This window comes from Euwallacea similis, chromosome 25 (genome assembly GCF_039881205.1).
Source record: "Euwallacea similis isolate ESF13 chromosome 25, ESF131.1, whole genome shotgun sequence".
NCBI lineage: Eukaryota > Metazoa > Arthropoda > Insecta > Coleoptera > Curculionidae > Euwallacea > Euwallacea similis.
In genome coordinates this window covers 2168370-2180643 of record NC_089633.1, presented here as the reverse complement: position 1 = coordinate 2180643, position 12274 = coordinate 2168370, and the positions used below count along the sequence as shown (strand labels likewise).

The window sequence follows — 12274 nt, the reverse complement described above, 5'->3', positions numbered from 1 at the left end:
AAAAACTGTTACATAAGATAATTAAGAACAATTAATAGCTATATTAATTAGTTTTATCTTTACTGCCTATTCCCGAGTAAAATAAATCAATAAGAGAAATTAATGCATGCAATATATTGCTGGTATGGTATGGGTACGGGCGTAACCTCGGAATACTTTGCACGCTTTCCCATTTTTTTGCTGATGAAGATAAGAGATGAAGGCACGCGAGCACGAATTTAAATTCATCGAGGAAGAATTACTGCAATTTGTATTGCTTACATGTGGTGAAGTCGGTTAATGGTAAACTAATCGTTTTGGAGATATTTTTGTGCCCACACGGTATTTAATTCTAAACAATTCTAATCTGACCAATATCTAGTAAAAAGCGAATGAGAAATTTCGGTGTCTCTGATATGCAAGATTGTCCTTAAATCTAGATTCGCCAGCACTGCTGCTTAATTTTAACGTTGAGTAAAATTAAATAATTAACAGTAATAATATTAAAATTAGTGGAGATGCAAGAGATATTCAAATGTTTATGAATAATGCAGTGCTGTTATTCGTTCCATATTCTAACCGAAATGTAATGGTCGTTTCTCTAACCCGTTCAGTCCGCCTTTCCCGTGGTTCTTTTGAGACCCTCCATATTTGTCGGCGCAAAATCAAAGAGAGATTTCGTGATAATACAATAAACCATATCTGTCTTGTGTTGGAAAATAAATTATATTAAAAATCCCGCTTCACAGGAGAACTTTTCAGAGGGAAATTTACTAATTTTATTGTCTGAACGTAGCTCTTAATTTACTGCAACGTCCAAATTAGCTACTCCCTGTCCGGAACACCTTTTAAGCAAAAAATTTAATTATGATTTCCCTGTTTCTCCCAAACAAAGGTAAATCATCTCCTGCGAGAAAAATTCGCTGGCAGAAAATGAACACGTCTTTCTTAAAAAGCGGAAACGCCACCCGCTATGAGTTTTCCATCTAACCGGAACGGCTCAAACTAAATAATGTCCTCGACGCCGAGATGAGTTAAAAGCCTTATTTCACTTTTTAGTTAATTACTATGTCAGAACGAACGAGATAAGCTTTATAGGGTCCTCCCAATGGGAAAGCCCATTAAGAAAATATTATAAGGGACGTCTGAGGAGATTGATGTGCAGATGAGGGTTCTCTAGAAGAAAAAGTGGCAACAATTCTCATTCATTTGAAATTAGATATATACTCCACTAGATTTCTCGTCTGGAAAATCCCCCAAGAAATTATCTGAAATTGCACTTATGCATAATTCAGCAAATACCAAATCGCTTATTTTAGCATCTTCTCAGACCCCTGGAATATTACCTACTTAACAGCATAGGTTTATTTTTATTATAGCTCTCATTTTCGTCGTTTTGTTCTCCGTTAAAATTTATGAGTCGGAAAATGAGCGAAAGTTCAAATCGCATAAATATAATATTAGCATTCCTTACGAAACCTTTGGAACTTTAATGTTTCAGCAAGGAGAATTTAACTTCACTTAATATTGACATTCCAGGAAGGACAAACTTGTAACTTCGAAGATAGCCTGCCGGATTCCTTAATAGGTGTTCTATATTCCTTAGCCAAGGCTTAAACAGCCCTGGAGCAGTATCGATAAGCCGATGGTCATTAATTATCCGAATTGTAAATAGGCGACTTTGGTACGTCTAGATAGCTTGAGGCACATTATCATTCCTAATAGCACTGTTTGTTAATCTTCCTATCCACTTTAGCGGTAATAGACGAGGTTACTGGCTAATCAAATGGAAATCAGTGCTTGGCAATTAAGGACGCGTAAAGTTAACTTAACTTTATGGCAAGCGACAGGTGTGATTAAATGAAGATGCAAATATCTCTTGTCTTTGGTTTTAGATACATGCATAAAATATCTTCCACCCGTTAATTAAGGATTTTACTTTGTTCGGTAAGAATTCTACGTGAAATTGCCTACTAATTATGTCAGAACTTTGAGGTTTCCCAGCGGCAGTCTTTGCTATTCATATCCAATTAAACCTTTCCTAAATTTGAACTCCTTACGCCCTGGATATCTCATCATGCAATTGTAATTTTCTCAGCTTTGTACGACTTAATATTGTCTTAGCGTTTAGTGTCTGAGCTTTGTTTGAGATTCTGCAGTTGATCCCTATTATGCAGTTCATTAAGGATCCGTGAAGAAGACTGAACTGCGACCTCTATGAAAAATTAAAAACTGCGTTCTCAGCAGAAACAAGTTATCAAGGATTCATATCTAAGAGCTTATACTGCAATCTATTCTGCAGTAAGTCTTTTCAGATAGCTTGCCCTCTCATCAGATATAAATATACTAAGTGACATAGAAATCCGAACACCCAGTAAAAATGTTCCGATTTCGATAATACCTTGTACAAATATTTACGATGCCACAAAAAAGAGGTGATTACATTTTCAGCCTTATCGGCCTGTATGTTTTGGATATTTTTTTTTTAGTTTTATATGAAGAATAGAAAAATTAACTTTTGATGCCACAACGTTTATTCTTCGAAAAAATACTTTCTATGAACTTTAGACAGTGCTTACAACGCCAAGAGTATAATTAAGTTCAAATTGTCGGCATTTAAGTGAGTTAACAGGGGAAGGATTGTTGGCTTACTAGAGGCCGGACTTTCATTTCGGGATATCGCTACAGTCAACAGGAGGGTAGATACTGTGGTCAGATGTTGTCAGGCTTAGATTGAGAAACGTCGGACACAAAGAGTCAGGGGTACCGAACGAATTCTCAAAACGACACCACTTCAAGATCGCCGCCTAAGTTTGTTGGATATACAGGATCGATGCGCTACCACTAGAGCAGTTGTCAATCCGTGGTTTGCAGATCCGAATTAATGAAATGTGAAATTTATCAAAAGTTTTGGCCTATTTTTACACCGACTACAATTTGTCTTACCTTTAACTCCGAAGCACAAACGAAATCGACTTGAATGGAAGAAAGATTTAAACTAGCCTGGAATGAGGAGTGAAACGTAATAATAGTCTTCAGCGACGAATCCAGGTTCTATTTGGATATGCATGTTAGTCGGGCAAGGGTTAGAAAGGGGCGTGAAGATTTACAAGATCCACAATTTTGTGTTAAGAGGCATGTTCATCGTATTGGTGTTGTGGTGTGAAGTGCCATTGCTTATAACTCCAGGTCACCCCTAGTCTTTATTAGAGGCAATATGACGGCACAGCGGTACATCTAAGGAATGGTGGAACCTTATGTGGTTCCGATACTTAAGAACCCTCCAAAACTCATGCCTTTTTACAAGATAATACCCGACCCCACGTGGCAAGGGTAGCGCTAGAATACTTTCAACAAGCTCAGATTAAACTGCTGCCTTGGCCTCCAAGATCTTCAGATTTGGCCTCAATTGAACACGTGTGGAATATTATCGGAAGGAGATTGCGAGCTTTACAATTGCTCTCTCAAACCCTTACAGCGCTTTGGCATGAGATAGAAATTGCCTGAATTGAAATATTCCAGGAACATATTCTGGAATAAAATACCTCATGAAGAGCATTCGTCCGCGCATTAATGAATGTGTAACAAATCATGACGCATCAACACATTATTAATTATAAAAACACCAATTAATGGATTAAATTATCTAATTTACTTGCTACTTTGATCATTTACTTACTTTGACCCCTCTGACATTTGTACAAAATATGATTGAAATCGGAACATTTTTAGTTCATGTTCGGGTTTCTATGTCACTTAGTATATTTATTTCGAACTTGTTTAAGCAATAATTGTAAAGTTTATTTCAAACGCTTCTGAACTAAACGAGATATTCGAGCCCGTCATGTTTTAATAGCAGGATGAATTGGGTGAAGATAATAATTACCATTGTAACCCGAAATCTGCAGAGCGGAAATACCTCATTTCACACTAACCAAAGACCTGCCTAACCGTTACAAAGGAATCCTGTAGCTTTCATCTCATGTGATTCGAATGGGTATATGTAGATCCAGTTTTAGGCTCTCCTATTTGTTTTCGAAATAGTTTTGACCAGGTAAATTTCACCACACAGAATTTCTGTTATCTCTTTTTACGCGTTTTCTTCCTACCCGAGATAATTTTTGTCAGTCTAGTGCATGTGTTCTTTTGTGAGTATTCGATTTCGACAAAATACACATCGAACAGTAGATGTGCAAAAATAAAAAATTCAACTTTAATTTAGAAAATTAGTATATTTTTCCAGGAGTTTTTTCCAAAAATTTGGCTATTTGGCTTTTCTAATTTGATGGAAGTCAAATTTAGCATTCAAACATGTTAACTGTGCATCTAGTATTAGTTTATAAACTGAAAGTTCTCTCAAGGTATCTAGCAGGAACACTGTCGCTACAAGTAAGCGCTTCATTTTTCCGCGGTTTTTAATCAATTTTTAGTTTGATGCCTCTTGCAAGCGGTCTCCAGAGCACTTACGAGATTACCCGGTCATGAATCACTTTCGGTGATGCTCTAGGTTGAAAGTTTGTAAACGGATTAATACATAATTCCCTAACTCCATAAAATACAGCTCAACAGAGTGAACAACATATTTCTTAACTCCAGCACTCACAGTATTATTTTCTTGAAACATACATCAGCTTGGGAATCTCAAAGCCTTAATCATGCAATTTCATGCACTTATAATTTTACCCCTATGCCATTCACATATTCAACAAGAATGAAGTTTAGAATACAAATAGGTACAATAGATATGAAACGAATGTTGGCCAAACAGTTGAAACCGTTTAGTTTCGTATATTGAGAAAGTTTTTGAAAATTTCTCTTCGATATTTTTCGCTCATTCAATACCAAAAACGCAAGAAAGGGGTATTTGATAGAACTCGTGGTGCAGGATTTAATGGCTTAGTCCATACTTGATTTATCGATTCTTTCTCAATATTTAGAAAACCGAGCGAATTTTGGCAACTTCGCTTTCGAATCTTGGTTCACTTCAAGTGCAACAGCATTTGTCTTATTTAACTAATCTTCTAACTCTAACTGTTTAGGAGGTAGCAATGATAACCCATGGCAATCAGATCGCCATTTAAAGAGTTACGAGGCCGGCTAAATTATGTTAAAAAACGTAATTGGAATCTAATACCATTTTTAAGTTTTGTAAACTGCGATTAGTTTCGAAAATACATACACGAAAATTAATTTTTTAGTTTTTATTTCCTCTTGTATTTTATTCATCGATTATTCATCATCAACTAATTTTTCCAATGTGAGTCTGGCGGAAAAACTGATATTTATAAGTTGAGATTTCTATATCCTTTTAAAGTACATTCTGTGGATATGCCTTTCACCCGATTCTGCTAAGCACCAAAGTCAAGTAAACTGTTCTAAAATAGGGTCTCTGAGAAAACGTCGGAGGCACCTCCTCTTATCCAATCAGAAGGGCCCATACCATACTTTTTTCCACCTAGAGTTCCTTCACTTCAAAGTCTCGTATGCCCATTGTTTACAATTCATTTAGTTCGAATCTCTTGTTCCATCTGGATATAGGAACGAATTGGTCCGATTATTTTGCAGTTCTGTGCCTATTGTGACATAATTTACACTGATTATCCAGCCGATACTTCGCCCTACATTAATAACAACACGAACAGCGCTGATGGGCATATTACAAATCCTCTTTTTGTGGTAACGACTGAAAGCGATCCAAATCCGGGCAAACGCAACAAAAACAAACAGCATTATTCAATACCCCATATTGTATGCAAATCGTTCATATCGCTTCTTTGTGTCAACTTAGTGGCTGAAATATGGCGTGCCGTATAATTTGCTTTGACAAAGCCCTTTTTGTTACTATTAAAAGCGGATCTGCTACGGACGGAAGATTAAAAAGCGAATTTTAAATCATTTTTCTACTGAATCGCCATTTTTATCCGGTAAAAAGGCCTTTTCGGAGTATTTTCTTCTAAGAGAGTAATTTGTTTTTCATACAATTTGACAAAAATTAAATATTTAACTCTGATTAGGAGCAATTGTTCGTGTTGCCGAGAAAATACTGCTTCCGCAAAAACGAAATCCGCTTACACAAAAGCATTCTTGTATTCCACTTAATAATTATTTCCTACACTTACCGCCGTAAACAACACTACCACAATTCCATCCACACATAATTCACATGACAGTATTATTCCTCATCATTCAAATTAAAATCCAAGCAAAAACATGACATACAAAATTTAATTAAGAATATAAATATTAGAGCATTTTATAGATTAATTTCCAATTGAATAAAAACTGTAATAATGCAATTAAGTTGAATTAATATTCCAAATTGCCCATTCCATTTGGCGATACAATTATATTTACAAATTACATCAGTTGTAAATACTAACAAAAACGTCACTATTTCAAAGTTGCTGATACAGCCATTTCGCACAAATTATTATTATCGAGCATTTTCGATCCCAAAATATTAAAAACAGAGATTGTTATGTTTTTAGCTTCCATCGAAAATTTATAGTTAAAATACATATCTACGTTTATTAACGTGAGTTATTATAGGCACTCAGCTTTATACATACACTCCATTTGCTTAATAGTGTTACTCCATGTAAAATGGAGAGATTCATGAGTATTATTAAACGTAAAGTGGTTAGGCACCGGGAGGTATTAGTCTTTTCATTAGAGGTTTAATTTTAGAGCTGCATACTGCTGTTACGGAGTTTTGATTAAAGCATATATTGGTATAGTTAGCACGTTATGAAGCATTATCACAAGGTGACATTCTCAACACAATTTGTGGAAATACATATTAGTTCGATTAAAAATGTCTCTGCATATTACATAAAATCAAAAGCTGAACGTAGATGCATATATTTACATATATATATATATATATATATATACACAAGGTTATACATTTAACCTGAATTATCGAAATATCTCGAATACTAGGCATCCTATGAAGAAATATTTACTATCATGCTTTAAATACTCTAAAAGGGAAATATATTAGTGCTAATGTTGATTTCCCTCCACCCCCCATATGGACGAGGTGAGGGTTAATTTTTTAATTTCAAACGGCAAACCCCATTTTTTTACAGATTCAGATAATAGGGCTAAAAATAAGAAAAATTTGCCTGGAATATTTTTTTCGCTTCGTGCTAGAAAACATTGTAATTAACAAAATTCAATTTCTCTTTCACTTATGATTTACTGAAAGGTTTGATGATATCTGCTTTAAAATTAATGAAAACGTCAATTTTTGTGTAGCTTTTATTTAAAGTAAATGTTCCAAATGGTGTCCCCGAACTTTAATGCACTTATTTATCCATGTTTTAAAGGACTCTTTACATCTACAAAGCGTGTCTTCCGAAATATTGGCACAGACATTTATAATTCACACAATCATGTCTTTACGTGTCGTTGGTATTTCTGTATAAAACTAATCTTTAAGAGAACCACATAAAAAGCAATCCGATGAAGTAAGATCTGGAGATCTAGCAGGCCAATTCACCGGACCAGATCTGCCGATCCATCGACCGTTGAAGTTACAATTAAAAACTTCCTGTGTCACCGCAGAATAATGAGTCGGACAACCGTCATGTTGAAATCACATATTCTGACGCACTTCTAAATTTAAGTCCTGGAGTGATATATTCCGGTACATTTCACAAATCGACTTATCTTTAATTATGTGGGGACCAATAAGTTTACTGCCAATGATTCCACACCATACGTTGACAGGTCAAAGACAATTGTCCTCAACTTGTCGAAGACAGTGCATATTTTCAACACTCCAGTAATCCATGTTATGCCTGTACCATGATTTGAACACGATGACTTATCAGAGACGAGAAAAATTGAGATTTTATTCTATCTATCCAGATGCTCACTCACGAAAGTTTAAACCATTTTGAAAATCTTCCTCATGGAGCTCTTGATGTAAAAAAAATATGATACGAATGAAACTTGTGCTTCCTCAGCATTTTACACACGCCCGTAATTCCTGACAATCCTGATATTTGTCTTGTGCTCACTTGAGGATTAAAAGTCACAATACCTGGGTCTGCAATTTGATTATTTTCTCCACACACAGTAGTTGGGCGACTTTTTTTTCCGATTTACAGACTCTTCATTAATAAATTTTTCAATCACATAATAAGGGAAGTCCGGAATCGTAATCTTTCAGGAAAACGCTGAGCGTGGAGACTGACAGCATTATCTACATGCCTACCACCATCTCCACAAACCAAAACCATTTCCATTTTCCCTTTTACGGTTAAATACTCCATCGGGAAGCAGTATTAACAAGAAAATGTTTGAAAGCAAATATTCTTTTGTTTACGCTATTATTTATTTATCACATTTTACCATAGAATTTTTTTTGTCAAAGTGGAGGTTGCCATTTAAGATATGAATTGAATTTCATTAATTACAGTGTTTTTTAGAATGAATCCAGAAAAATGTTTCGAATAAATTATTTTCATTTTTAACCGTATTATCCGAAGATGTAGAAAAACGGGAGTTGCCATTTGAAATAAAAAAGTTAACCCCCACCCCGCCCACACGGAGGGTTGAGGGGAATCAACTTTAACACCAGTATATTTCTCCCTCAGATTGATTAAAGTTTGATTACTTTGCAGGATACCTAGTAGCCGATTTCGATATTCCAAATTTAAATGTTACACATTGTATAAGCAGAGTTTATGCATTACAGAAAGTTGTATATTTTCCTAATAAAATAAATTGTTCCATTAACTCACAAACACAATTACTGTTTCGCCTGTGATTAATTATTAGGGAATAATTTATTTATAAGTCTGAATGTGTTTTTGCATTTATTCTCATTTAGCCCTTTCTATTTTTAGGGTACATTACTGTTTTTGTATAAATGAACGTTTGAACTATTTACATGTATTGTAACACATACTTCCATGATAAATTAATATGGTTTTAGCCCCAGAAATTAAACTGCAGAGTTGTTGGTGGTAAATAGCACAAACAGTGAATTAGGTTTATGCAATAATTTCTATTTTTGTTTCAGCTTATTTTTGGCACATAACGGATATTCATTACGATGGACATTACAACTCACATATGGATATACGCAAAGGTAAGATGCCTCTAATTGTAGTAATTATCATGTAATCATGTAGTACAATTAATATGTATATTGAGGACTAATTGCGATTTGACCTGACTGGAGAAATCCATTAAGCGTATGCAATTTTTATGTAACTAGTTGGGAAATGCATAGTTTTGTGTAACGAGTGATATGAATTCTATAGTACAAGCGAAGCCAACCTCTTGCAACACGATATCTTTTCTTTAACTTGCATTTTTTTAATTTTCTCACTTAAATATAATATTAAAATTAATTTACATTACTCGCATTTCAATTACATTAATTTTGTTAATTTCTTATCTCGTTGGAATACTGAATACTCCTATTCTAATTTGAGAAATTGAACCCTCGAACGAACGAACGTATACGGAACTACCACTATACGATTTGCAATTCAGATTTATATGAATTTGAGAATTTATCTGGAATCAATTTCTGAAAGGCGACTCGGAGAAATCCATATTGAAATCGCCTCGAAACTTACTAATATTCATATTGCTGAACATTCGATCACATCAATGTCTGTCATTTTTTTCATCGGTTATTTGGAGAATTTTTCCTCATGAATGCTGATGATTAATCAATTTAAAAAACTAAAAGCAAATAATACTGTTCCTTCCTAAATTCAACTTTTTCTCTTTTTCCATTTCCCATCTCCAGAAAAACTATACGCAATCCAAACAGGAAATAGACCTAAAAATGAGTGTCAATGCATCGAAACCTGAATAAAATGACTCAAACCTGACCATACTTCCATCACTTGTCAATCAAAACCAGGTTCACATTATTCCCGAAATCTAGTTTTAATTTCAATTAACACCGCGCTTTCCGCATCTGGCTCGTTTTGTAATCCAAATTTTACCGCACGTTCGAGTTGCCTTTCTACCTCACAGCGTGCACACAATATGAGGAAATGCATTGCAAATTTGTGGCTGATCAAATTACCATCACTAATTATAAATGTAATGCATTAGCATACGTGGCCAGTTTTGATGCCAAATTACTGATGGATATAAATCGGTTATTCGCCTTGCCTCTTTATAATCGATTAAATTCGTTTACGCCTATCAATCTGGTGGGGGGTGAGGAAAATATCATATTTTAGTGATTTTCACGAAATAGGTAATGATTATAAAGCTCACATCTTACTTCAGGTTGTTGGAGACCAACCTACGATGGCAGTTCAAATGCCAGAGGTCAAAGGGGACCATTGAGCCAATACGGTGACTATAGCTGTGATTCCACCTGGGAGCTCATAGAATCAGCTTCTAAAATGATGATGACGAGGCAGAATGAGAATGTTGAATTCGTTTTATGGACTGGGTAAGTTCGTATCCGCTCTTGACTTTATTAACAAGCTATTTAACTCCTCGAAACTTCTCACCAACCAATTCCAATTCTCGTTTACAATAGTAATCCAACTTGAAACAGGTTAATTAGATGTACAGCTCAAGATAAATGAAATAAATTAACCGTATATTAAAACAAGAACTATATTAATTGCACATATAACCACAACTGCATCCAGTTTTAGTTCTACGAAGTGGAAACTATGAGGCAGGTTTTGGGGATTGTTCAGATAGACTTTGAGAACTTATTGTTCAAACTTATACAGGAAGTTTGCAAGTTTTAAACACGACAAAGAGAGTTTAATCGGTCTAACAAGGGTTGGCTAGAAATGTTTAGGTGATATGTAAGTGAAACGTTTAGTCGTGCTAGTTTTTAGTAAGGAAAAATGCCTTTTGTGTACAAATATGGGACCTGTAATAGCTAAACATCAAACTAATGCCTTAAGTCTGAAAATAACGACATTATTTCTAAGAAGCTTTGTCCTTTGTCCATTTCTTAGTTCAAGATCGATACAGCCTGTATTCGGTTAAACCGTGTCCTCGTTGTGTAGCTGTCCAGTTCAATAAATTTATAAAGGACTTGGAGCAGGAAGATGAAATTCTATGTTGAATAATGTATAAAAGAGTTGTATTATTTGAAGTTAGCTGGTTATTGCGGACGCGATATATCTTCTTTGATATGATTTATCGTGTCCTAAATAAAGTATCTTTTGGGTAGGTTTTTGGTTTGATGTGGCCCATAAACACCTGCGATATTCTGAGAATTTTAGGTACCCTTATAAAACTATGAAAGTATTACTTTATCCTAGGAACATACCGTTCAACGTTAAAAAATCAGATGACATCAAAAGACTCTGCCACGTTGTGACATTTGGCATGTGGACTTCACAGATTTTCCCTTATAAATTTGGGTAGTACCAACAGTCGCTTAAATTGTTTTAAATCATCGAATTCCTTGCAGAAAAAAATTTTACTATTCCTTCCTCGTAAGATGCAGAGCTAATGAGCGAATCATCCGTCAGCTCTTTCTAAGACAAAAATGTCATATAAACGTAGCTCGACAAGTTTGCGATGGAAAAAGCAGTCGTGATGCCAGAAAAATATCACCCCGTAGATTCTCACAGTCATTTGGCAAGACTTATAATGTGGGTCCTAAAAAGTAATCGCCGTTCCAAATTTCAGCTAATCACATTATTTACTTCACAAGAACACTCTTGAAAATTTAACGCTCCGCATCTCAGTAAGCTATGTTGCTAGACACTTTTTGCCTAAAAGGAGCTGAGGATATACTCTTAGAGTTTACATATTTAAATAACATCTTCTATGTGATACTGTTATTTTATTCACTCTGTACATTTCTTAACTATTGGCCCAAATTTCATAACTCCTAGTCTACGTCAGTTTATAAAGGGTGTTGCATCGCCGAACCGACCATAAGAAAATCCATGTAAATTTCAATACCGTCTAATATTATCTTCCTTGTTCGTTCAAGGGCAAAATTGTATTAGACTTTGTGAAGGTACTTTTATGAAGGACTTGCATGGAAAGTATGAAACATTTTCTTCGCACCATTTGCGAGATATTTTTAAAAAAGCTTTTCTAAAATCGGCAAACTTATAATGCTGCCCTGGTATTTCCCTCAATTAAACCACGAGCAACAAAATAATGTATTTAATAAAACTATTTCAAGCAAACAATAAACTAGGCTACTGCTCGAAAACTGTTTCGAATGTAGTACCGTTTAAGCATGTTTACTGTCTCTGCTACTGTGTAGGATATTTTTTTAAAAACTTTAATAAAGATAGAACCGTTTTGACAAAACTCGTTTACA

The 12274-nt window shown here is 34.9% G+C and overlaps 1 protein-coding gene across 1 annotated transcript in view; it reads left to right on the top strand.

Annotated features, from left to right (window-relative positions):
- The window catches only part of LOC136416779 (acid sphingomyelinase-like phosphodiesterase 3b), a 145674-nt gene that overhangs the window by 81594 nt on the left and 51806 nt on the right, over nucleotides 1–12274 (top strand). The window contains exons 2-3 of the mRNA XM_066402138.1: nucleotides 9014–9082; nucleotides 10249–10417. Coding sequence (XP_066258235.1) covers nucleotides 9014–9082; nucleotides 10249–10417 — 238 coding nt within the window. The remainder of the gene's footprint in view (nucleotides 1–9013; nucleotides 9083–10248; nucleotides 10418–12274) is intronic.